At 62.7% G+C, this 25,438-nt stretch overlaps 1 protein-coding gene across 2 annotated transcripts in view; it reads left to right on the forward strand.

Moving 5' to 3' along the window:
* The window catches only part of PACSIN2 (protein kinase C and casein kinase substrate in neurons 2), a 92,191-nt gene that overhangs the window by 42,222 nt on the left and 24,531 nt on the right, over nt 1–25,438 (forward strand). For both annotated transcript variants that reach the window (XM_045834876.1, XM_045834877.1), the window contains exon 2: nt 23,650–23,784. In XM_045834876.1, the coding sequence (XP_045690832.1) occupies nt 23,725–23,784 (60 nt within the window). In that variant the 5' untranslated portion in view covers nt 23,650–23,724. The remainder of the gene's footprint in view (nt 1–23,649; nt 23,785–25,438) is intronic.

Genomic DNA, 25,438 nt, shown 5'->3' on the forward strand with positions numbered 1-25,438 from the left:
ATATACTATAGGAAAACAGGCATTTCCACAAATATATTTTTAAAGATCTTATTTATTTATTTATTTATTTTTAGAGAGGGGGAGGGAGGGAGAAAGAGAGAGAGAAACATCAGTGTGTGGTTGCCTCTCATGTGGCCCCACTAGGGACCTGGCCTGCAACCCAGGCATGTGCCCTGACTGGGAATCAAAGCTGCAACCCTTTGGTTCGCAGCCCACGCTCGATCCACTGAGCTGCGCCAGCCAGGGCTCCACAGATATTTTAATTGTACTTGGGACTGTGGCCGATAAGTTTATACATGTTTGAATTCACGCAGCCTGAGACTGAAGGAGGGAACATGAGCGGTGCTGTCAGGCAGCCGTGTGGGTCGGAGCTGCGTCTCCGCTCCCCAGTGCTGGTCGGCGCCATCCTGTGCCATCCCAGCTGTCCACGGAGAGGCCGCTGCCTCTCGGCCTGCTGAGCCGGGGGCCCCTCCGGCTCGGAAAGGCGAGGAGCCCACTTTGGGGAATGGATGAGGTTCCCAACTCCCGTCGTTGAGTTGCTTTTGCTCCCCGTGTTAAGTGTAGAACGTTTTAACTGGCTTCCTTTTCTTAGTATATAATTGGCCGCAGCATGTTATATGTATAGATGGATGTATGTATAAACATCTAATTAACACATAATTGTCCCAGGCAGTAAGTGGCATTTGATTCTTCCTTGCCCCTAGCTGTTGCCCACGTTAGTGTAAATTCCTACATGCCTGTGAAATTTATTTTTACTTTTGAATTTTGTTTATTTGTTTTTAGAGGGAGGGGAAGAGAGGGCGAAAGAGGGAAACATCTTGTGTGTGAGATGTGTGAGAGAAACATGGATTGGTCGCCACTCACACTTCCCCAGCCCTGGGTCCTGCCTGCAACCCAGGCATGTGCCCTGCCTGGGAACCGGAGACCTTTAAGTTTGCACGGCTTTGAGAGACGACCCTAACCAACTTAGCCGCACCAGTCAGGGCAGGCCTGTGGGATTTCAGGATGCGAGGCGGGTGTTGTCCTGGCTGCGCTGCAGCCCGGGCTGCTGTGGGCCAGGCGGGAGGGTTGTGCTGGTGGTGGTGTCAGCCAGGCCCTCCTCCCATGCATCCCTGCTCGGCCCTCTCTCCAGACCAGCTTCTGGGGGCGCCCTTAGAACCTCCTCTGCGCTGAGGACCTGCCTCCTCGTGCCCCAGGTGGATTGGGCCCTGGAGCTGGGTAAAGGGGGGTGTCCTGTGTGAAGATGGGGGATGGTAACCCTGGGAAACGCGGGCCATCGATTCGAATGAGTGAGTTGCAGGTGTCGCTGGGCTGGTCTCAGCATCTCACGGTTGTGCTCTGATACCAAGTGACAGACCAGCTGTCTGTTTAACGTTCCCTCCAGCCTCAGGGGTCTGGCCCGAGTTTCTCATTAGACTCCGTTGGGGGCGAATCTCGATGTGGACGCACAAAGCAAACAGCTCCAGCTCTGGCTGGTTTGAAGAACCGCACAGGCGGTGTTCTGGGTTTGAAACGGGGGCCAGCGCAGCAGCACGGGGCTTAAGTTTCTTCCTGCGCACGTGAAGACGGGGTTGCGCGTCCCCTTTCACGTCCCGCCAGGACGCGTCCCGCAGCAGAGTCCCGGAGGGAGGCCGGGGCAGAACGGTGTTGCTGGGAAACGCTCACTTGACGTGAGGGTGTTGATGTCGTCGGCAGGCTAGCTGTTGAACTCCCCAGTCTGGAATTTTCTCTTTGATTCTCGGGCTTCTAGCATGCATTGGTGCTGCTGGTTTAGCAAAGTAATGCAGCTCTCTTTGTGGTTCTTTTCCATAAGAAAAAGATAGCACAGGGCACAGCGGACTAATGATGAAGCAGGTACTGACTTCATTAACTCACCATCTCTGAGCGTTGGCTCCCCTAGTCAGCTCTGACCTCGACTGTGCAGGAAGGACGTCACGCAGCGCGAGACCACGAGGCCACGCAGACGAGCAGCAGGACAGGTTGAGAGGAGAAATCTTGTAGTTAATGTTGAGCTCTAAGGCATGACATTTGTTCTTGGGCACATCCAGTAAACTGCTAAGGTTGAAGAGTTTGGAACGGGTGGTAGAAGTCAAGATGGTGAAAAGTCACCATGTGAGGTTTACGCCCAGCCCCGGCGGGAGGGGCTGCCCGCCGGGGTGCCGCGGGCCGGATCGGTTGTTCATGCGTGCGTGCGTGTGTGTGCGTGCATGCCTTCCATTTAGCTGCTAAGCTGGGTGAGGACCATTTGGCATGGGTGTCCAGTGAGTTACCTCAAGCACAAAGAGCATTGACGTTTCTCCTTTCGAGAGAGATTTTTCTTTAAGATAAAGAGCCCTGGGCATGCTCGGGAGGTGCCAGCACAGTGCGCTGGTCATCCATTCCTGGCGCCAGACCCAGCCTCCTGGAGGAGCCCTGTCTCCTGTGGCTCTGGGTGGCGCCTGTTGCACCAGGCCCCCACCACTGCACACGAGAAGATGTTTGAATTTTCCGTGAACATCGGGAGGAAGAACGCCAGAGCTGCCTGCCAAAAACTGTCCAAACAAGAGAAATGTCCCCGGGGTGGATCTGCTTCTCTTCTTGTTCCCACCCGGCTCTGGCGCTGTGGGAGGTGGCGTGGTCTGCATCTGCTCGAACACCTATTCCCTGGGAGGTCTGATCGGGGAGGCTCACAGGTATTTTCCTGTAGGATTCCAGAATGCCTGCACAGAGCCAGGCTAAGATGGCTTCATTACCTCTTTCATGCACGAAACCACACCTTCGTCATCCTGCGCCTCGTCTTGCAAGGAATGGTTTACACTGACGACGCCTGGGAAGTATTTGGCTACTGTCAGGAGCTGGAGTGCTCCTTGTGTGTGTTACCTTCTGCCTTGGCTGCTGCTGATTGTAAGCCTGGTCGTCTTCACCCCGAGCTGTGTGGCCGACCCTGGCGCCGCAGCAAAAGCAAACGGATTGTTGCTTCTTCCAGCTGATGAGTTGGACACAGCGATGTTCCCAGAGAACACGAGGCCCGCTGCGTGTGACTAGGGGAGGCCAGCGTGGTCCGAACCCTGCGGTGTGCGCGGCCGGAGCTCGGCCGTCCGACCACCACTGTCTGGGTGCACGGCTGCACCGGCCCAGAGTGCCACGCACTTCCCCGCCTGCCCCGCCTGCCTCCTGACGCTGGTGGCCTCAGCCGCCTCCATGGTCACGGTGGGCACAGCGTATCTGGTCCCGTTGGCAGTGGTGTTGGACTTGCACCTGGAGACTTATGCTGATGACCTTGGACGCTCCCGGGCATCGACACCATCTTTCTCATTCAGTGCCTGGTCCTGGCCTTCCCCAGGACCGTCTTGCGCTGGGCTCCGTCGTGGTGCTGGGCTTCCTCCTGGGCGGCTTCCTGCGGTTTGCTCGGTGCCTGGCCGCCACCAGCCAGACCACGAACCAGTGGGGCAGAGGAGACTGGGCCGGGGCCGGCATCGCCCCCGGGTGACTCGGCTCCATCAGAGGAGCCCCAGGTCTACCGGACATTCCCTCCCGCGGGCTGGGGAGCAGCCTTGGAGAGAGCTTTCTCCCCACAGCTGCACTGTGTGAGGGAAAAAAAGAAAGGAGGCTGGGAAGAGTAATACTGCCTTTTAAATAGAGTGGACAATGTATTTGTACGCGTAGGGATACTTTAAAAAAAAACAGTGTTTGCTTTTGTCCACTCAGTCGGCGCCAGGCCCTGTGCTCGGCTGGGGTCCACGATGGTCGAGGTTGAGTTCTTGCCTCTGGGGAGGTCACAGCCCAGTGGGGCAGACGCCAGGGTGAGGGGTCTTCTTCCAGAGCTCTGGGACCTCGCTCTGCGTGGAGAGCGGGGCGGGGGGTGGGGGCGGGGTGAGGGGAGCCCCACAGGGAGACGGGGGTTTGTCAGTCCCACAGAAGTGGTGGGAGGAACCGGATGTGCAGAGGCAGGGGGGTCAGAAGGAACAGGGTGTCTCTGGGCCTTTTGCCTCCCGGAGCGGCGGTGCCCCGGCGGTCCGCAAGGCCGCGCGCCGGCCGCCTCCTCCCCGTGCCCTCGTCCTGCCCGTGCCCTTGCCGCCACTCGGCTCCGGGGAGGAGATGTTGTCAGCCCAGTTCTGCCTGTGGCGTCTCTGGGGCGTATTGCTTGGGGGCTTCGTTCCCTAATCCCCTTTTGATGTGTTTCCAACACAAAAGATAACCTCCCCCACCCCGCCCCCTAAGAGTGCTTTAAGAATGGCAGCCGAAAGGGAGCCAGAAAGGAAGTGGTCGGTCCATTTCAGAAATTGAATTCTGTCTAGTCTCCAGCCACTAAAAAGTGGCTGTCCTTGATATTTTAGCGCTTAAAATTTAAAGTAACGTCTTTTCTCTTGACGAATGGAAGGATTTAAAACCTTTCAACTCCACGCCCTTCCATCTTGCCCAGTGTTTATTTTCTGAATTGTTTCATTCCACGGATTAGACACGGTGTTTCCCCCGTGGTGCTCCTCAGATCGTGTGTTCACCAGCGTGTCCACCTGCCGTCTCTCTCGTGCTTAGGTCGTTTCTTTTTGCGTGAAGCTTGTTCTTTAGCGTGGTCCTTTTCTGCAAGGGGTTGGCATGGTGTTTATTTTTCTGTCTGAAAATGGATAGTTCTTCATTGATAAAAGACTAGTTTTGCTGGGTACGGAGTTCTTAGTTGGCGGTTGTTACGCGGCACGTAGTGTGTATCATTCCGGTGTCTCCTGGCTTTCTCTCTTGTCCTCAGTCCGGTTGCCGTTCCTGCTGGCTGCTTTTATGGTCTGTTCCGTAACTTTGAGGCTTTATAGTTTGGCTTTAATTTGTGGTGTTGTAACTCTCTCTTTTTAAAATCTTGCGTGAGTTCATTGGGCTTCCTTGATCTGAGATTTAGTCTTTGAGCATTCTGAAACAGATACTGCTTCTTCCCCATTCTTAACATTATCTCCTTCTGGAACTTGGTTAGATGTGAGTCAGTTTTCATACCTACTTGTTTTTCTGGGATTGCTTCTTTAACTTTGTCTTTTTGGTGTCTTCAGCTTCCTCTGTTTCCTGCCAGCCTGGTGATGCAATCATTTTTGTTCAGCTTTTAATTTTGCAACAGGAGAGTCATTGAGATACCTGGTGTGCCTCGCCGCTGGGAGCAGGAGTCTGCCTGTCACCGTGTTTGCGCCGGGGCGCCGTGCCTTCCGTGACTCACTCGTTCCGGACGTGTGTGTCGTGTGCCTGTCATGCATCAATGCCAAGGACACGGGGCGAACAAGGACTCTGTTCTTCAGGGGCTTGCGCGCTCGTGAGTGGGAAGAGATCGTATACAAACATGCAACTGGGCGCGTGGAGCTGAGTGTTACTGGGAAGACGGAGCAGGGTTGGGGGCTGCGTGTCAGAGGAGGGGGGCCGGGCCGGGAGGGCCCTCAGAGGACGGGGGTGGGGGTGTGCAGGCAGACAGCCGGCCGTGTGCGGGAGCGAGGCCTGCAGGCGCTGGAGGAGGGCTGTTTCCCCGCAGGGCGCAGCCACTGCAGAGGTGGGGCGGCGCCCGGGCTGTTTGGCAGCCCGCAGGGCGGCAGGAAGGTCACCGTAGCCGGAGCAGTCAGGAGCCGGCATTGGACGGAGCTGAGACTGGAGTGGGAAGCCAGGGCCAAGTGGGGTCTTGTAGGTCAGAGAGGGCAGGGCAGGTAAGTGTGACGGGCACCTGTCGGCAAGTTTTGAGTTTGGTGGCGTGAGCCAGGTGGCTAGAGCAGAGGCGGTGGGAGGCAGCCTCATTCCGGCCCCGTTTCAGGGTGGAGCTGGTGGGATGTGCAGTGTGAGGGAAGGAGAAGGGCCGGGCAGCTGTGCGGGTGATGGACTTGCCTGCTGAAGGAGGAAGACGAGGGTGGGCGCCCGTGGTGGCAGGGGGTGGGGGGGCAGAAGGCGAGTGAGTGCAGGGCAGTGTGCCCAGGAGAGCGCCCAGGAGCGGGCGCCGGGCTGGGCGGGCGCCGGGCTGGGCGGGAGTCCGTCCAGAGGGCGGCTGTGCTGGAGAGGTGGATCGGGAGGCTGGCGATTCGAGTCGTGGGGAGAAGGCGGCCGCTGGTTCGCCACAGCCGTGGGGGTGCTGCCCGGGCGCGCTGCAGGACAGGCCGAAAGGCGTGGGGGTGCCGGGGTGAGTGAGTGTGAGTGACACGCAAGCCAGCGACCTGACTTGAAGATAAGGAACTCAGTTCCTTTACCGGAAACGCTTGAATCTGTGCTGCGGAAATGACAGCAGGTGCCTGCCTAGGCAGAGCCTGTTTTTCCCTTTGGATTTTCAGAAGTAACCCGGCTGATATATTTTCAGGGAAGAAAATGAAGAAATATGTGTATGGAAAAAGGAAAAACCCACACTCACATGTTCCACCATCCAGAGAAGGGGGATACGTGTTAACATTTATTCCAGTATCTGCTCAGATGCCCCCTCCTCAGGAGAACCTTCCTGACCACCGCCGTGTCTGCGGTGGAGCCGCCACTCCGACCCGCACTGGCCTAGGGGTCCCCCCCCGCCCCCGCCGCTGCACCCCTTACTGGTCTGTCTGTGAGTCCTCTGGCCCCCAGCGGGGCCGGCATCTCCCGTGCCTTCATTAATTACGTCTTGGTGAGGGAAAGGATGCGCCGACTCCGGCACTGCCTCCCAGACAGCCCTCTGTTCCGGGCTAGCACCCCCTTAAACAGGCATTGCAGAGTGAGCGCGTGTCTGCACACGGCGCACGGCCGAGTAGCTGTGCGCTCCGGGGCGTTCTCGTCCACCTGTCTTCCCAGCTCCTCAGGGCAGCCTGCACCTCGGACTCCTTCCGCTGGGCTGCAGGCAGCAGGCTCCCCTTCCTCCCCCCTCGCTGCCCCCTGGCTCGCTCCCTCCCAGCCCAGTCCCACGTGACCTTGACTTACCTTTCCTGCTGCCGCACTGGGCGCCCGGGCCTGCCGGGCCTGTCTCACCAGGGGTTTCCTTCACTGCCTCCCGCCAGCTCTTAGCAAGGGTTCTGGCACTCGGGGAGTAAGTGTTTTCAGAGTATTCGGGGGAACATACATAAACTAATAGAGCACCATTGTTTTGACTTAATATTCTCCTGAGTTTTTCAGAATAAATTACATATTTTATTGAAAGAGTTAAAAAATTTGGGACACAGGCTACTTCTTAAGCCAGCCAAATTGACAGATGTTTTGTTCGGGAAAGGCTCTGCGTGTGTGTGTGTGTGTGTGTGAGAGAGAGAGAGAGAGAGGGAGAAGGGGGGTGTGGAGGGAGGGAGGGAGGGAAGGAGAAAGAGAGGACGGGGTGTACGTGCACGCGCTTGTGTGTGCTGTGACCCGTGTGCCTGCGCACGTTGGGGTCCGGGGCTGCCCCTGCAGTTGAGAGAGCCACCAGCCACTTCCTGCAGGGCCTCTCACGTGACCCTCACCTGGGGGAGCTGGTCATTTCAGCACACGTGGGAATGCCACCAATTCTTCTGCTTTGTCATCTGGGGTCTGGAAGTGTGTACCAGGCAGGTAGCATCATGAGCAAAATATGCAGGAGGCTTAACACTGCAGGCGTTGCTTCGTGTTCCTGGATGTCTCAGTGGCGCCGAACGGAGAAGCCAGGCCTGTTTGCTGGGGTGACTTGTGCCCTCCGGGGTGGGTCATGGCCAGAGAGACTGGGGCGTTGCAGGGACAGGCAGGTCCAGGGGACGTTCGCTGCGCGCCTTCTTACTCAGGTTGCCACTCACGTGTGCGTGCCGTTTGAACCGCTCGTGGCGTCCCGGGAAGCCAGGCAGCCACGGGCACGCCCGCTGTGTGGGTGAGGTGCACGGGGCTCAGAGACGAGAACTCGGAGCCGCCGCCGCCGCCGGTTCAAACCCCGTTCTCGCTCGACTCTCCCCGTTTAAGGGGAGCTTCTGCTATTAATTTTGTGCTTGGTTTTGGCTCATTGGTTTCAGGTTGTTGCCTGGTAAGTGGGTCCCCTGTGTTTTGTCAGATTACTGGACAGACCTTCGTGTTATGTGAGCTTTCGGAGAGGAAAACCACCGTCAGATTAGAACTCGGTTGTCGGTTGGTCACGCCGGGTCCAAACTGGCCCCGTGTCCCTCTTTGGACAGGAGACTCTGGCTGCAGCTCACACACTTGAGAAAGTTGCACCACAGTTGAGTGCAGAGATACCTGCGGAATACTTAAACCCAAATCCTTTCGTGGTTTGCGTGACTATTTTTAACTTCAAAGGCACAGGTCCGCAGCACTGCTTGAGAAGCACTTGACGGCTTCGCTTCCAGGCAGAGCCCTGATGGGCTCCTGGGTGGCGGGCAGCTCTCAGGCCGAGCGGATGGGTGGGTGGGTGGGGCGGGAGTCTCTTCCTGCTGCGGCGTGGTGAGTGACTCGGCCGGCAGCCAGCCCGGGTGCCCAGCAGCGCTGGGCCCTTGGTAAACTCTCCCTCCTCTCCTCAGAGGCCACTTCCCGGGGCCTGTTCTGAGGGCCTGCGCGCGGGACCCTGCGCTGAGCTGGTGGGTGCCTCCTCTTTGCTTCGCAGGGTCTTCTCCCTGGGGTGCCTGTGTCTGCCTCCCCAGCTGATGAGGCCCCGTGGAAGTGTCAGCCCCGTGCATCCTTCCTGGACGCCCCCCCCCCCCCCCCGTCGGTTCCTGCAGCATTTTGAGCAGAATTCTGTCCAAGCACTTGCCCCCCCGCCCCGTGTCGGAGGGGTTGCGTGTCGGTCAGCCTCGTGGGAAGGGCGTGCCCCGTGACCGTGCCGGGCTCACTGGACAGAGGCTGGCCCGCGGTCGCCACCCTCACTCTGGCACTGGGACCGACAGTGCCAGGCCCCAGACGGATGCCATTCGATCCTCAGAACCTTGAGTTGGGTTCCGTTTTACAGATAAGCAGCATCGGTCACAAACCTCTCAAGGATTTTGCAGGAGGTGGCTGGGCCATTCCGCAGTCCCGCCACACGTCTTGGAAAGAAGCACAGAAACACTTTTCAGAGACCTAGATCTATCCGAGCGCCAGGCTCTTTGGTGGGGTTCTCTCCAGTCTTCGGGTGGGCGACGCTCCCCTCCGGCCTGGGCTGCAGCCCCTCCCCGAGGGTCCGGCGGGGCTGGGTCGGACTCCGGGTGCGGGAGGAGCCCGGGAAGCGCCCCGGCTCTGCGCAGGGAGGAGGCAGCAGCGGGGAGCTGCCCACAGAGGCCCTTTGTGTGGCCGGAAGCCCTGCTCCTCGGAGGGGCCGCCTCGGAGCGCGGGGGCGAGGGCGAAGGGAGCTGCAGCGGCTGACCCGGGGCCACCCTGACTCACGCGCGCTGTCAATGACGCCCTTTGTGGGGTCTTGGGAGCCTGGCTCAGCGGGCCTGGGCGGGGGGCTCCCGGCCGCCCGCTCCCAGGGGTCAGCGCCTCTCCCATCTCGTCTGCCCGTGCTCAGTGCCGCCGTCTTCTTGCCTGGACAAAGGACAGCCTCCGGACCTGCTCTTTCGTTCCCCTCCTGCTTTTGCCAGAGAACCTTCCCGTCTCACCTGGGCCTCTGGGACTTTTCTTTTTTTAGCCTTCGAGTGTGTGTCTTGAGTTGGAAAACACACTGAACTGCAGCTCAAGGAAGGAGCGTCCCGCTGGGCGATGCTGCTGCCTGACAGAAAGCATCTCCGGGACGGGTCTGGTTAGCCCCATGGCTGGTGGTGGTGGCGGCGCCGCCCAGAGCTCGGGGCAGAGACGAGGCAAAGGTGCCTGAACCGGCAGCCCAGTTCCCTGCGGCTTCCTCGTCCACGTCTCTCTCAGCCACGCCGCCTGTCCCTGGTCGGGTGCTGGGGGCGGGGGGGTGGTGGTGAGCTGACCCGTCCCCCTGTGCTCTCCAGCCCTGACCCCAGCCGGGCTGAGGGGGCGGGGACTCCCGCAGAGAGAGGGCGTGTGTGTGCGTGCACCGCGGGGGCGTGTGTGCACTGCCTGTGCAGAGGGACGCGGAGGTTGAGTTGGAATGACACGGCTTCTGCCCTCGGCGGGCAGCTTGCCTGCTGTGGCAGAGCCGGGGCCCTCCCTGGGTCCGCAGGGCGGCAGGCCGCGCACGCTTGTCCTTTGGAGGCCGGGAGCTAGTCTTCACCGGACGTGGCTGCCCGGGCAGCCCGCGCAGGCGCTCACGTGTTGGGGCGGAGGAAGCCACGTCTGCCGGGCGTGTTTCATCGTGACCCATCTGTGCCTTCTTTAGACTCTGGGGACCTGAGGTTGCACCCCCTTCCATGTTTAGACTGGTCAAAGTCAGAAGTGCAGAGTCCGTTCTCACGCAGCCACCCCCAGCGTTGCGGAGAAGGGGAATCGGGGGCGGGGGGTGCACGCAGGGCCAGGCCCGAGAACAGCTCCTGCCCCCTCCGCACCTGCGTGGCGGAGCCCGCGGCGGGTCCCCCACAGGTGGCCCCATGCGGACTGCAGTGAGCATTAGGGCCGTGTGGAGAGCGGTGGGCACACGGGGCGTTCCTGCGCTCCGTCCCTCCTCCCCGCCCGGCGCTGGGGCTGCGTCCTGCCCCCTTAGACCCAGGGGGCTTCGGGCCCCTGGGGTTTTGGAGGCCTCGCTCTGGATGAAATGAGGCATATTACATCACGCTCACACTCGGTTTAAAGGTTTCTTAATACCGTAGAGCTAGTTGAAAGGATTTTTTTTTTTACTTTTGCTTTTGAAACTCTTCGGCGACAAGACATCAGCTCCTCCTCCTGGCACGTGTCTGTGCGTTCGTTCGAGGGCACGCACACGTGAAGCCGCAGAGGCGACGGGCGAGCGGGACTTGTGCGGCGAGCACTGCTGGTCGTGACCCGTGGCCGGGGCGGGGACAGGGTGACGGGGTGTCGAGTGCAGGGACTGGGGGGGACAGTGCTTAGAACCGGGAGGCCCTGCTGGCCGCAGTGAGAAGTCTTGAGGGATTTCAAGTGGGAGCCCAACTCGATTTCTGAAAGACACACTGGCCGCCGTGGCCGCGTCGTGGAGAACGAAAGGAAGGGAGACCAGCTTGTGGCTGGGGACCAGTTAGGCCACTAGTGATCTGGGCAAAAGACGGCGGCGACCTGGACAACGGTAGCCATCGCCGTGAGGACTCCGGGCGAAGCGGGGGGACTCGGGGGCTGAGTCCCCGAGGCGTCGCCAGGCCTTGGAAGCTGACCGACTGCGGCGGGCCGGTGTGCGGCAGGTGCGGGGTGGGACCCTTCCTGCACGGGAACCCAAGGGCGGCAGTGGGCCTGGGGAGGGTAGGAAGCGGTTTGCAGGGACCGTGTCATGGCCACGTGGAGGTGTCCCCCAGGCACTCGGATGTGTGGGACTGGAGTTCACGGGAGAGAGCTGGGCCAGAGGTGCCGGTCGGTGGTCGCAAGGTTCGGGGGTTCAGTGGGCGGGAGCAGGAGGGCTCGCCGGGGCGGAGTGTGGGGCAGGAGGGCCAGGCTGGGACGGAGCCTCGAGGAGCCCCTGCCCCCCAGACCTGGGCCGAAGAGGAGGAGGAAGGCCAGGAGATGCAGTGCAGGGATGGCAGGGGTGGGGCCGGGGGGCGGGCGCAGGAGAGGCGGTGGGAAGGCCCGAGGCCGCGGTCTAACACCCGCACCGCAGCCCGGCACGAGTGAGGTCTGGGCTTTGCAGTCCGAGCAGGTTCACCGGGTGGACGGGAGGGGAAGCGGTGGGCCGAGCGGAGAGTGGGCCGGGTGAGGACTGCGGGGCTCGGGAGCGGGCAGCTCTTGTCAGGAGCTTGGCTGTGGCGGGGAGAGGGGCGAGCGGTCCCTGGAAGACACAGAGAAAGGGATTGGGGGGTAGCGAGGGGGCCACCCAGAGGCCATGAGAAGAGCGGGATGCGGGCATGGCCTTAGACAGGAGTGTGCACGGAGAGGCCAGCCTGTGGGTGAAGGGGCTTCCAACTGCCCGCGGTCCCTGTTCTGTGGGGTGGGATGCGCCCTCTGCTGAGAGTGCTTGGGAGGGAGGTGGCCAGGGAGAAGGTCTGCAGGACGTCACCACGGGAGACAGAGGTGGCGAGGGGGACGCCTGCAGAGGCGCGAGGTCCCCCAGCACCCAGCAGACTGCCTGCGACGGTGGGGGGCTGAGGCCGGTGTGATCTGGAGCTGCCCCGGGGGCGGCACAGCCAGCCTGGGGCGGGGTGGGGTGGGGGTGGGGCGAGGTGGGTTTAAGGCAACACCGGGAGACCTGGGGAGGGTCTGACAACGGCCGGCTCGGTGGTCCTGCTCTTTAAACTCCAGGTGAGCCGCCTCCCTCGGCGGGGCCGTTGGCCCGAAGGAAGAGCCTGGGTTTCCACGGGTGGGGAGAAAGGCCCTGCGCCCGCGAGTAGGAGTCGGCCGAGACGGTGTCGGGTGTGTGCGTGGCGAGGTCTCCGCTGTGCGGCCACCACTGCTCCGGTGCTCGGGCACGGCCTCGGGGGGCCTGGCCCCACGTCCGTCTGTGCCCAGCGCCCACAGGCGGCCCGCCAGCCTCTCCCGGGACTTCAGGGACACCGCCCGTGGAGGACCGCTCCCTGGTGCTGGAGAGCTGGGGTTTCCGCGGGCGTTTCTCTGTGTGAAGCCTCGCGTAGCCCGCCCATTCGCTCCCTGGGAGCGTGGGCCCGGCTTTGCTGTGTGGAAACAGACGTCCCGTCCCCGTGGCAAGTACGTGCGTCGTGAAGGGGGACACACACGCCGCCGCCGTGGCACTGAAGCGAGGCTCAGGAGACGCTCCCTCCCCGCGGTCTCCTCCGCCCCTGTCGGCCTCCCCCAGAGCTCGGTCCTTTGTTGCGGCTTCAGGCCTGCGGTCACGCAGCGGGCACTTGAGCGTCCGCCGCACGGGGCTGCGAGGGTGAAGACGCACAGCCCTGGCCCTTCGGGACCACGCGTGCCGCCCGTGCCCGTGCCGCCCGTGCCCGTGCCGCGCTTCGTGCCGGCGGCTCTCCTGCGCCCCCACCCGGGTCGTCGGGTCTCCGCTGGCTTCTCCGCTGGTGGCGTGGGACTTGCCCCCGGGCTCTGCTGGCACAGACGTCCCCGAGAGGAACATTCTGTTCGAGCTGTTTCTCTTGGAGTCCATGTGCTCGAGGCGTATTCCCAGAGCGGGACTGCAGGTCAGAGGTCGGTGGCTGCTGTCTGCCTTGTTCTGTGTTTCCAGATTTTTCCATGACGCCTGTTGGCAACGGTAGAGTACATTCCTTTTTTCCTATAGCCCCACTGTGACTGGCTTGTCATTTTAACTTTTCCTATTTCTGTAAGTTATTTCCGTTTCTAAAGGGAGTTAATACGCTACTTTCCCCACACGGTAGTCGGCTGTGTTAGTTAGACTTGGCTAGGCGATGCTGCAGTGACAAGTAAGCCCCGGATCTCAGAGGCTTAGCCCGACGCAGCTGCCTCTGCTGTGCCCTGTGCACGGCCCTGGGGGGGGGGCGGGGCGCCGGGCCGTCATCCCACACAGTCACTCGGGGCCGGGCCTGCGGAGGAGCCAGTGTCCTGCGGCCGCGGCAGGAGGCTTCTCGGCGCATGGCAGGCAGAAAGGGGCGGCCGGGGACTGCGAGGCTGCTCGCCGGCTGTGTGGCCTGGCGCAGCGGGCGGAACTCCAGGGCGTGCTCCGTCCGCGCCCAGCTGTCTCCTCTCCTGCGTGCTGCTCTGTGGCGGCCTCTCTGTGCGGTGCGCCGGGGTCCTCCCCTCCACACCGGCCTGTACCGTACTTTAGAGAGAAGGTTGTATCAGTTGTGTTGAATCCGTTTCTTTATTTGCTTTCCACATGACATTTTATCATGCAGACGTTTAAATAATCACGTAGGTTTTGGGCCCATCCATCATATTTTCTGGTATCTTCTGTTTCTTTTCTTTTTCTTTTTAATGATCTCTGCCTGTTTATGGGCCTCCTGCCCCCAAGGGGTGCCCCACGTCTGCCGCCCTAACACCTCGGAACTTCGGTGTCACTGACCTCAGACGCCAGTTTGCAGTCCACAGTCCTGCGGAGGGGGGGGCCGGGGGGGCCTTTCAGATGGGTGGTGTGGAGCCGTGTGTCCCCAGGATCGAAGTCCTCCCCTTCTCCTAGCAGGTGGTGCTGGGCGTTCCCGCCGTCAGCAGCTCGTGGGGGGCCTGGCGTGTGTGGGCCCCGTCACAGCGCAAGTTCTGGGAAGCTGGGGACTCGACCTCGTGCACCGTGAGCTTCCGGACCTGGACCGCAGTGGGCGTCCAGGAGGAGGGAGTTGGTGACTGAGGGAGCGGCTGGAGGGACGGACCACAGGACGCAGTAGCACGGCTGGCACAGCGATTTAGGGAATGCCCGTCTTCTGGCAGGCGGGCAGGCCGCGGCTGGCGGGCAGGTGGCGTGTGCAGGTCGAGGCCAGAGGGAGCACTGGAATCCAGGTCTCCTGGCTCCGTGGTCCCACCCCAACCTTGAAGGCAAAGGTGGCCCTATTTCTCACAGAAATACTGTCCTGTGGGAGCACGTGTCATTCCCACTGTGGGGTGGCCTCTCCTAGGGCGGGGGTGGGAGGTGACTGGACTCAGGTCACTCACTCAGCTAGGCCTGCCCTGAGTAATTTTTCTTTTAAATCTCAGTATCCTCCCTGTACATATTTTTTTTTTTTTTTGCCCTGTTGTTTGCATTCTCACAAGAGTATCAGCTTGGAAAGTTGACATTTTTGTGCTGTTTAAAGTAACTTTTTCTATTTTTAAACCTGCAGAGCATCAAGCCCGTATTTAGCGTAGGGAGATCTCCGGCCCGAGTCCCCACGCTCCCAGGGCGCCTGCCAAGCAGAGGTCCGGCGGAGCCTCGCTGGGAAAATCCGCCCCGTTACATAAGACAGGGCGCGGGTGAACGCTGTTCGCCCCTCGACAGACAGACGTGTGGGGGAGCTGGCCCCGAGCTGGGCCTCGTCCTGCCTCTGTTGCCCTCTCTCTGTCGCCTGAGACGTGCCGCCCGGAGCGTGGAAAGCCATCTGAAGACGACCCGGAGGGGTGGGGGTGCGGGGCATGACTTGTGTCCCGTGAGCCAGTGGGTGTAGGAGACACCAGAGGCAAAACGTCATCTTTCAAGGGTCTCCGCGAGGCTCCAGATCTACATTTAATGTGGGTTTCTCACACAGACGGCGCCACTGTCTCCGGCCCTCAGGGCCCAGCTCCAACGGCCGTTCCCCTCCCTCCCTCCCGCTCCTCCGCCTTGTGGTCCCGCCTCGTTTCCGGCGCCCCTGCTGCGGGCTACACACGAGTGCAAGTGCAGAGACCTTCCCCACGGACTTCCAGGTGGGGCGGGACGAGGGCCTCTGGGAGCCTGCGCGGACGGTGCGCCGTGGGAGCCTGTGTGTTCGCGCGGCCCTGGCCCGGGACGCCCCCTCCCGGCCAGCCCACCCTCCCGGCCAGCCCACTCTCCCGGCCAGCCCGTTCTAGAGAAGGAACCTCCCTCCGTGGTGCCTCCGCGGGCTGCTGTGCGCCGCAGCGGCTGGCACCCGGCCTGTGGGTTGGGCTCGCCTCCCCTAAGACCACGGGGAGGGCAGGGCGAGCTTTCCAAGGCCCCTCACGTGCCCAGTGGCGGAGCTTTCTTAAGCGTTTTCCGCCTCTGGGCGTTCCTTCCCCTCCAGGCCAACGTTAAGAATAAAATAAACGGACCCTCCTTTCTCTGGGGTCCTCAGAACCATTGCATTTTCGTCCTCAGGCCACAGGAGTTCACTGCCAAGTGTTCACTGTTCATGTTCAGTCATGGACGAGGGACTAATCGGTCACTTCCTAGGCTAGAAGCAAAGCCCCTGGGGCAGACAGAGTGCGGACGTCAGGGGGCCGTTGGGAACCCACCTGACGTGGCCGCTGGCTGGGCCTGTCTCAGGCACGGTTCACCCGGTGCCGCTCTGGGGTCAGGTGGCGTCGTCAGCGCTCGGGGCTGCCGGCTCAGGCCCAGCGTTAGCAGGATGGTTCCGGCTTACCCGGCAAGGGTGGCGGGGCCGGCAGGCAAGGGCGGCGGGGCCGGCAGGGAGCGAGCCGGGGAAAGTCGGCCAGGCCCAAGCAGGCGGCCTCTCACCGGATCGTCACACTCGGCGGTGGGAGAAGGAGCCGTCTGGAGATGGCGGTCCGGGACCGCCTGACCGCCGGGGAGGGGACTTTCGGGCTCCGTGTCCACGCAGCTGGCCCCCATGCAGCTCAGGGCCCCCGGGGTGCGTGCCGTCCCTGCGTCCTGGAGCTGCGTGGGTCCAGTGGAAAGGGCTCGGGGCCTCCATGCCCACCCCGCGCTCACGGTGGGCCTCGGGCAAGTCTGAGTGGGGGGTGGCTGGGGGTAGCAGGTGCAGCCGCAGGGCCGGGGAGGGAGCCAGCGGCGGACGTCAGCCGTGAAAGAGACGGCCTTCCTCGTGTCAGCGGAGGTGCCGCCTGTGGAGCAGACTGCGGCGTGGGCGCTGTCTCCCATTGTGCACACGGGGACCTGGGGACTGGAGGCACAGCGCAGTGGTGGGCTTGCTTGGGGCGCATGGCTGCGGCGTGCTGGGCACAGGCGCCGGCTCAGTCCTGCGCAGTCCCGGTCCCGCCCGTGCCCTTGGGGACGCCCAGGCGGCCCCTCCCGGGACACGCGGGGACCTTGCCCCTCAGCGCGGCAGTGGGTGTCTGCAGCGGGCTTCCAGATCTCGTGGGGTTTTTTGGAGGGTGCTCCCGGTCTGCACCTGTGTTTCCACAGGCCTGCATGCTCGAGTTCTCCTGCCCTGAGCCCCGTCGTGGGTTGACCTCCGTCTGCGTGGCCAGCGCTTGCCCTGCGTGGTGCTGTCGGGGACTTGAGGGGTTCTCCTGGGCTTTTTGGTAACAGAACTGAAATCTCAGTGGTCATGGGACTCGAGTCGTTTACGTTGCAAAAGGAAAAACTGGCCCTCTCACAGTGAGTGGTAGGGGGCACCTGAGTTCCGGGACTTTGGGAGCTCTTCGCCAGCTGGCGCGGGGCCTTCCTGCGGACAAGCTTCTCCGACGCGCTGACTCCAGACAGAGTTGTCGGTGAGGGTGTGGTGTGTCCACGCCAAGCCTCTGGGCTTGTGCACAGAGAGGAGCTGTGTGCACGGCAGAACCGTGGTTCTCGTGGGACCGGGAGGGAGGTGCTGCAGTGAGCGGGGACGGGGGCTGAGCCGGGGCGCGCCCCGGACTGTGAGGTTCCCCGAGAAACCTGCCGCCCGGCTCCCTTCCTCCTCCAGCAGCTGTCACTCAGCAGCCGCAGGGCCTGGGACAGGCACCAGCGTCCCCTCAGGCGCCGACAGCTTCGTTGGGGAAATAGTGGCACCATGGAGGAACTGCAAAGGGACAGTGGTGGGCACAGGGTCACTGGCGTGGCAGGGGGAGGCCCCTCAGGGGGCGGCACTTCACCTCGGCCTTGCAGCACGGGCAGGAGGTGGCCAGAAGGACAGTCTCTGGCGGCGGCGGCCAAGTGTGGCCCTGCAGGCGGGGGAGGCCGGCCGGGCAGGAAGGACAGGCCAGAGCGGAGCCCCGGGGCCGAGACCGGAGGGTTTATTCCACGTGCGGGCCCACGAGGGTCTTCTGTGTGTGGCTGCCTGGTCACAGAAAGGTGTGCAAGCAGTGAGAGCACAGGCGGTGTGCTCCAGGGCGGGGGCGGGGCCTGCACGCAGGTGAGGGGGGAAGGAGGTCACGGTCCCACTCGGGGGTCACCTCCACCTTCACCACCGGGGGGCGCCGCATGGGTCACGCGGGCGCCTCCATCGGGCTTTCTGGATGCGATCGGCTTTCACGAAAAGCCTCAAACAATCCTCGTTGTGCCAATGTATGTTTCCACAGTCCCCACAAACTCCGATGCATACAAGGTTTTATTGGTGCCACGTTTCTGGTAGAATAGAGAAAACGTCCAAATCCCCTGTTGCTCTTTTCGCCGTCTTCGTCTCACGCGTCCCCAGGGAGGAGAAGCCTGGGAGGCTGTCAGGGACTGGCTGTTCCCCGTGCCCGAGGAGCACAGTGTGAGTCACTGCTGCGCTCTGCGGGCATTTTAGCATGTGCTGTATTTCCAAACAGTCCTGTGCAACTGGAGTTTCTTCCGAGGTTTCTGTTGCCATGGCGCCATAATATTTCCCCGGATCTGCTTACTCATGCTTTCACACACTCCTGCGTCAGAGGCGCGGCCCTGAGTCAGACCGTCTTGTTCGTGGTGTCCGGGAGTGTTTCTCCTGCTGTAACGCCGTACTTCTCCGCAGTGGAAAAGTTCGTTGTTGTTCCTCCCGCTGCAGGCGCCGGGAAGAGGGAGGGTCAGGGTCTGTGACGGGCACCCGCAGCCGGTGGGGTGGGTGCGGGCTGCTGCCAGGCTCCCCGCAGCGGGCTGAGCAGGGACCCGTGTCACCTGTGTGCGGCCACTTCCCCTGTAGACACCACAGCTGGGGGGACGGGACGGGCGGGCGGCCGCGCGGGCTCAGAGGCGCTGGCATTGGCCGTCTGGGTCCCGACACCCGCAGACGCCGGGGTCTTGCCCCCGCGTGCCCACGTGCCTGCGTGTGCGTCCTCCCCCTCCCACCATTCCCACCGTTCACTCGTCTGGTGTCGGCCCTGACCCCCCCGACCGAGGCTCCGCTTTGGCGGGGTCTCCAGTTTCCAGGACCGGCAGTGAAGAGGGGGACGGCGGACGGCGTGGCCCTGCGGCGGCCGGGGGCAGCGGCCTGCGCGCTGGTCTGGCACTCGGCCCTTCCGAGGAGCTGCCCCTCTGCGTTCCGTTGCTTGGAGAAACTCGTGTGCGGTCCAGCACCGCTCGGGATTTAAAGAAAGTCCCAGCGCCACGTGGGATCGTGGAGACATTTGTTTTCTAATCTTTTAAAGTCTCTGGCCTCTTCCGTTTCCCAGGGGTCAGCGCCCGTAAATGTGCTGTCGGACGAGGTGCTGGGGGTGTGCGTGGGGCTCACTGCAGGGGGCTCGGCTGGGCAAACGCTTTCCACTTCCGCCGAACACACAAGTGCAGGGGCGGGGGCGGGGCAGCTCCTGCTGCGTGGGGGTGTGAAGTGCGGGGTGGCTAACTGGACCCTCGTCTCCACATGGGGCGGCGGCTTCCTCGGGTGCCGAGGGGACCCCCTCCATCAGCGGACACCGTGTGGGGCGTGGCCCCGGGGTGCTCTGGGGGCCGCCCAGGGGGCTCCGGGTGGTGGGGGGAGGTCTTTGCACTAAGTGACCGCAAAAGCTGACCGTTGGAGAAGACTTGACCTTTTCAGGGTCGCTGAGAATGATCCTGGCTCTCGTTGGAGGGACTCGCCGCCTCTTCTCTCCTGGGCGATCCGGGAGGGGTCGACAGGCGGCTTCCGAAACCGGCTGCTGACGACATACTCCTGTGGCTTTTCGTTGCCGCCGTTTGGTTTGTGCAGACGGCAGCGCATCTGTGTGTGTCTCTGTCAGCGTTGACAAGTTGGGGGGGGGCCGTTGTGGGGGAGACACCCCCGAATCCGCCTTCTGGAAGAGGCAGCGACCGGTGCCTGGGTGAGGCAGCTCAGGTGGTGATGCGTGCCTTAACGAGGTCTGCGAGGGGAACGGGAAGTGGCAGGGGAGGGGGGGTGGGAGGTGGCGCTGGACGTGGCAGCATGGCCAGGGAGGCTCCCCGAGGACCCTGGGGGGCGGGCCAGACTGTGGGGCGGTGGGGGGGTCTGTGCACCCCCTCGGAGAGAGCGTCCCAGGGCGAGGCACCAGCGCGTGCCAAGGCTCTGAGGCAAGAATGGCCTCGTGTGTGGGAGAAACGGGCGGGGGGGGTCCCTGGGACTGGAGCTCACGGGGCCAGCCAGCGGGGGTGTCAAGGGGGCAGACAGGGGCCAGGACAGAAGGGGGGCTGGAAGCAAAGGGGAGGCATCGGCTGTGACTCCCGGGGCGTGGGTTTGGCGCAGGGACATGGCACGATTTAAGTCCTGGGAAAGGGGGTCCTGCGGAGACCAGAACCTGGGGGGGGTGGGTGCTTTCTCGTCTGCCTGACATCCTAACGTGTGTGTGCGTGTGTGTGTGTGTGTGTGTGTGTGGTTTTGTTTTTTTTTTAAACAAACTTGTATTAGCTTGGAAATTTTAGAGTTAGTAATATCTGCATCCCTTTTGCTTTGGGATTCTGTGTCGTTTTCTGGGCTCTTTTGGAAGTATCTTATATGTCAGTACAATGTTTGTTAATAATAACAGTAACTAAATGATCTCTGGTCCTGTCAATTAAAAAATATGACTAGGAATAGAATGTAAAATAGTTCTCAGCCTGGCCAGCCACTGAGGATGACAAGCTATGAGGAATTCACCGTGTTTAAACCACACGGGGATTTCTGTGCAGAAATGAGGTACCAGTTCCTCCTTCCCCTCACTGTTCCTGTTTCGGGGCGGACACCCCTCTCTGACCCCACTTTCTCACTCCTCGCTCCCCTCCCCCGAGGACTCTTCTGGCTGGGCTGCCCCCCCGCCCCCCCCCCCACGCCTGCTGGGCTCCCAGCAGCTCCTCAGGATCCCGCTTGGTGTCCCCGCCTCTGCTGGACGTCCCTCGCCTGGGCTTCCCGGCGTCCCGCTGGACACTGGGTCCCTGAGAGAGCCTCCAGGGTGCTCGGTGGGCTTCAGAGGCAGTGTCTTCTGCCTGCTCCTGGAGGCAGGGGCGAGCCTCTGCAGTGCAGCCCTCCCACCCGACACACCGCGGCTCGCCGCCCCCCCCCCCCTCGTGCTGTCACCTCCCCTGGCGTTGCCGACTGATGTCGACCGGCCCTTCCAGCCTTGAGACCTGTGTGTGTTGGGCTTGCACTGCAGGTGGCAGGCTGCGTCACCAACCCTGGACAAGAGCCCTGGGGACGGACCGTGCGCCAGGCGCTGGAGCTGGCACGGAAGGGCCCTGCTCGGCTGATGGTGCGCAGCGGGCACTGCCTCAGGCGCACTCCCTGAGGCCTGCCTGTGGGAGGCAGCGAGGGGCAGAGAAGCAGGGGCCGTCCTTTCGTCCTGTCTCACGGGGCATGGACGGACGGATGGACAGACGGGGACAGGGGCCCCAGGAGCCCCGGGGCCCCAGCGGTGGTCGGGCTGGGCGGCAGAGGGGCCGCCTGTGGGGCTGGCTGGTGGGAGGCGCTGGGGACCGAGCCCCCCACTGTGGTTCCTGAGCCACGTGTGGGTTAGTGCACCCTTTCTCGGCCTGAATTCGCCCCCATTTTTACCCAGCGACTGCCACCTGTCGGACACCGGGTGCGGGGACCTCGGCCCTGAGCAGGACAGACAGAGCTCCCGCCCTCCCGGGGCTCCCGTCCCAGTGGGCGAGGCGGTGCGTGGGCAGCACGAGCGAGTGACTGGTGAGGCTTGCGGGACGGGCGGAAGTGCTGGGGACAGCAGAGAGGGCAGAGAAGGGGCGCCGAGAGGGCGGGGGACGCACTGCGGACGGCCTATCGGGCCCAGGCCTGGGGGAGCACAGGGAGCGGCGGAGGGAGACCGCTCCGGGGAGCAGGTGAGCCGGGGTGGCTGGAGCGGGGCCTCGGGGGAGAGCAGCCCCGGGAATGGGGGCCGAGGAGGAGGTATTGGGGGGCGAGCAGGCTGCGCTCTGCGGGCGTGCTCCGGGCTTTTGCTCTGCTTAAGGGGAGACGTGGCCTCACCTAGGTTTTCAGAGGGTCGCTGTTGAGAACAGAGCGAAGGGCCAGAAGCAGCGGCAGCTGTCAGGAGAGGCCCGCCGCCACGCAGGGGAGAGGCGACAGTGGGCGGGTCAGCGCCCCTCCGGCAGGCAGAGCTGGTGGCACCGTGGGCTGGCGGTCCTCGACGTGGGCGTGGGCAGAAGTCCTGTCTGGAAGCCGCGGTGCGGTCACGTGGTGCGGGGGGCCCTCCCTCGTTCCCGCACAGGCCCTTCCTGGGGCCAAGGGGGGTCTCTTTATCAGCTAGTTCTGGCGTTGCAAAACGATTACGTGCCAAGAGCCCAGATTTCAAGTAGTCGAGAAAGTCTCCAGGTGAAATGCCCGAGTCCCCTCCCACCCCCACCCCTCACCCCAGGGCAAGTCTGAGAGCACGCCGGGACTCTGTGTGCGTCGGCAGCCTTCGCGGGCACCCAGTTGTTTCCCGTGGGTGCCCAGTGGGGTCAGACTGTCTGGCTGTGCTGCAGCCCACTGTCTGCACCCAGTGCGTGGGAGCACCTCACATCTGCACACGGTTCCCCCCGTCCCCCCGCCCTCCTCTGGCCGCCGCGTCCCTCCCCACAGGTGGGCCAGCGGTTTTCACTCTCGGTGGACAGTGAGGTGGTGTGCAGTGCGCATGTTCTGTTGCCACCCTGAATGCCTGCTTTTGACTGGTGGGTGGGTTTATTGGCAGGATAAAGTTGTAGAGGAAATACCTGGGTCACAGGCTGCAGGGGTTTTCTTTTGTGAGACTGACCGCACGTCGAGAGCCCTGCAGGGACACTCGAGGGCAGGTGTAGCCGGAGGTGCACGCACGCGTTTGGTTTTCGATGGCCCCTCTCACAAGCACCTGCAGCCAGCTGGAGCCGTCCATCCAGCAGGGAGCCGTCCGGCCGGCAGCGCAGAGAAAGACCCTGAGTCACCGCAGGCTCATGGAGGATGCTGGGTCCTCCCACCTGCGGTCTCCAGTGCTGCCTCCAGACAGGCCCGCCCTCCCTCCGCCAGACGGGCCCTCCCTGTCCCTCACGCGCCCACATGCCGTCCGCCTGGGGTCTGCGTGCTGCTGCCTCCCCACACTGCGCCCCAGTCCCCGTGGGGACGTCAGCCCCAGGCAGCGGGGGCCCGTCCGTCTCGTTAGAGACCCAGAGAAACGCCGCACACAGGAGGCTCTAAGGTGTGCTCGGAGAACGCATGGGGACACGTGTCCGTGCCTGGGGACTGACTCCCCCCCCAACCCCGGGCCAGATGGTGACCCCGAAGCAGCCGTGGTCGTCTCCCGACTGATGGGGAATCCCCACCCTGGTACGGTCAGTGCTGCAGCAACCACGTGGGGCGCCGGGAGCACTGGACGTGCCGAGGGGCCCCTGCACACGTCACGTAGCTGCCTGACCGCTGTGCCACGCACCGGAAACTAATATACAATTGAGTGTTGACTGTGATTGAAAGAAAACAAGCCTTTCAAGTTAAAAAATTTTGTTTAAGTAATAGTGTGGGGGGAAAGTACAATTTCCCGCCCCGGACAATGAATTTGAGGAAAGAGACCTTAGGTGGGGCGTGCGCTCTCCGAGGCCCGCAGGGCAGCACTGGGCAGCGGTGAGGACGCCTCCCTCCGAGCGGCCTTCCGCAGCGGCACAGGACCGGCGAGGGCGTCCCTCCTGCCCAGGCCGACGCTCAGGGACGCGTGCACCACGGTCGCTCCGCTCAGGGTGTCCTTGCTGTAAGTGATAGCCGTTTGGTCCAATGGACTATTCCGTTTTTTTTTCTTTTCTGGAACAAATTAAGGGCATGGAGGGGAAGCTAAATATACTTATGCAATCTGTACCTTTCGTTCATCTGACACCTGTTATCAGGCCGGGCTGAGGGGGTGCCGTGGGGGGAGGTGATGCTGTCCCCAGCCCGAGCCAAGGGCACCCCCGGCGACGGCCTCCATCAACCTCTGGGACCCACAGACCCTTCGGGGGGGCAGGGGGCTGTGACTCTCGGCGTTTGGACTCGTGCTTGTCCCCGTGAGAGGCGCCCTGTGCACCAGTGCAGCGCACACAGGTCCTCAGGCCCGGGGCCTCGAGTGTCCCGGCCACTCCCAACTAAAGGACACATTGTAGGCGGTTTTGGATGCAGGCAGTGACGGACATGGAAACCGTAAACGGAAGTGCGTTGCTCTTTTCCCTTGGGGATTCAAAGTCGCAGTGGTGTGTTTTTCTTGCAGGTTCATCTGCGGATTCCGAGCCTCTGCAGCCGATCTGAGTTGAACTGTCCCTGCGGCCCCCAGACCTTCAGAGAGATGTCTGTCACTTACGATGACTCCGTCGGGGTGGAAGTGTCCAGCGACAGCTTCTGGGAGGTAATGCCCTCGCTTCCTTCCCCCGACACAGAGATCAGGCTCGTACCTGCCAGGGCTGGTTTTTGTTTTTTTGTGTGGGGGCGGACAGGGGGTGAGTGAACATACCCCCGCACCAGCAGGCCAGTGGGCTCGGGGCTGGACGGCAGCAGCTGCGGCCGAGCCATCGGTGGCGGTGGGGGGCCCGCCCCCCTAGAAGAGGCTGCCACCTCGGAGCTCCGAGGTGTTCGAGAGGCCTGGTCAGCTGGAGGGTTCTCTGCTCTTCCCTCTCGTGCTCAGCCGTGTGTGACCTGCAGGACATGCACTAGTCACTAGGCTTAGCCCGGAAGGCAGTTTTGCTTTGGGGTTTGTATAGAAAAGCAGACGGCAGCCGTGTGACATCACGCAGGACAGTGGAGGCGAGTGGCCAGAGAGCCAGTCACGCTGCCCCGGAGTCTGTGGGAGCGTCTTCCCGTCTGGCCGCGTCCACGGGGAACTCCCTTCCTGGTTAGACCACCGCGTGGTTTTGGAAGTCACCCTCCCTGGGCCTCGCTCCCTTCTCCTGCCTGCTGGTGAGAGGAAAGCCCGTGTTTGATCAAATTTGGTTCCCACGGCAAAGCCCGGTAACTCTCCCGGCAGCCGTGGGCGGTGTGGGCGGAGCACGGGCTTGGCGGCCGGAGACATCTGGGTTCCGGCCCCGGCTGTGCCCGTGCCAGCTGCGTGCCCTCGCTGGGCCCCTCTGGGCCTTGGCCTTCGCATCTGTGAGGAGGGGTGACACTGGCCTCTGGGGGACTGCCAGGGCGAAGTGAGGGCGCAGGTGTTGGCTCCCGCCTGTGTGCTTCCCCGACACGGGCCGGAGGCTGCAGCCCGGCCCCACGGGGACGAGCACGGGGGAGCTCTGGAGTCTCGGGACAGTGAGGCACACAGGTCCGTCTGACTTCGAGCACCAGCTGGCGTCGTGCAGGGGGGGCAGGGGGTCCCGGGCGGCCGCGTTTAGGGGGGATGGGGGAGGAGCTCCGAGTCCTCCCAGCACTTCTCCTCCCCATGCGTCAGGAAGAGGGCATTACTGGTTTTTAGCCCAATACTTCATTTTATTAAAAGAATGTGTTTCTTGAGCACCTGCTGTGTGCTAGGCCCTAAGAGCCTCCCACAGGAAATGGGACTGTCTGAGTCCCTGCCCTCGGGGGCTGGCGTCTGTGGGACGGGAGGAAACGGGAAGACACAGAGGGTGCGAGCCCCTCCGTCCCGTCCCTCGGCTGGCAGCGGCCTCCCTGGTTGGCGCTCTGGGCCCGAGAGGCGCATCCTCTGAGGTAACAGTTCGCAGAAGGCAGCTAGAGCGACAGAGGCACGGGCGGGTCCCCGCCCGGCATTGTCAGGGGCACTCACTGTGTCGGGGAGGTCGGGGGTGAAGCTGTGTGCGGCTGTGTCCAAGACGGCGGTCAGAGGACGCAGCTGGGAGGTGCCTCTGGGCCCTCGCTGGAATTCAGTGCTGCCCCGCTGTCCCCTCGCGCACGCCGGGGCTCTCAGGCAGGCAGGCAGGCAGGCCCCGCCTGCCCCCAGCAGGGCTGTGGCTGTGGCTGTGGCTGCGCCAGCTGTGCGGGAACTGTGAGCAGGGGCCGCGCGCAGGGGCCAGCGGGGCTGCGCACAGGCCGCCCGGCGCGGGAGGGGCTGGCCTTCA

Source organism: Phyllostomus hastatus, unplaced genomic scaffold (genome assembly GCF_019186645.2).
Source record: "Phyllostomus hastatus isolate PE091 unplaced genomic scaffold, TTU_PhHast_1.1 phas_contig_198, whole genome shotgun sequence".
NCBI classification, from domain to species: domain Eukaryota; kingdom Metazoa; phylum Chordata; class Mammalia; order Chiroptera; family Phyllostomidae; genus Phyllostomus; species Phyllostomus hastatus.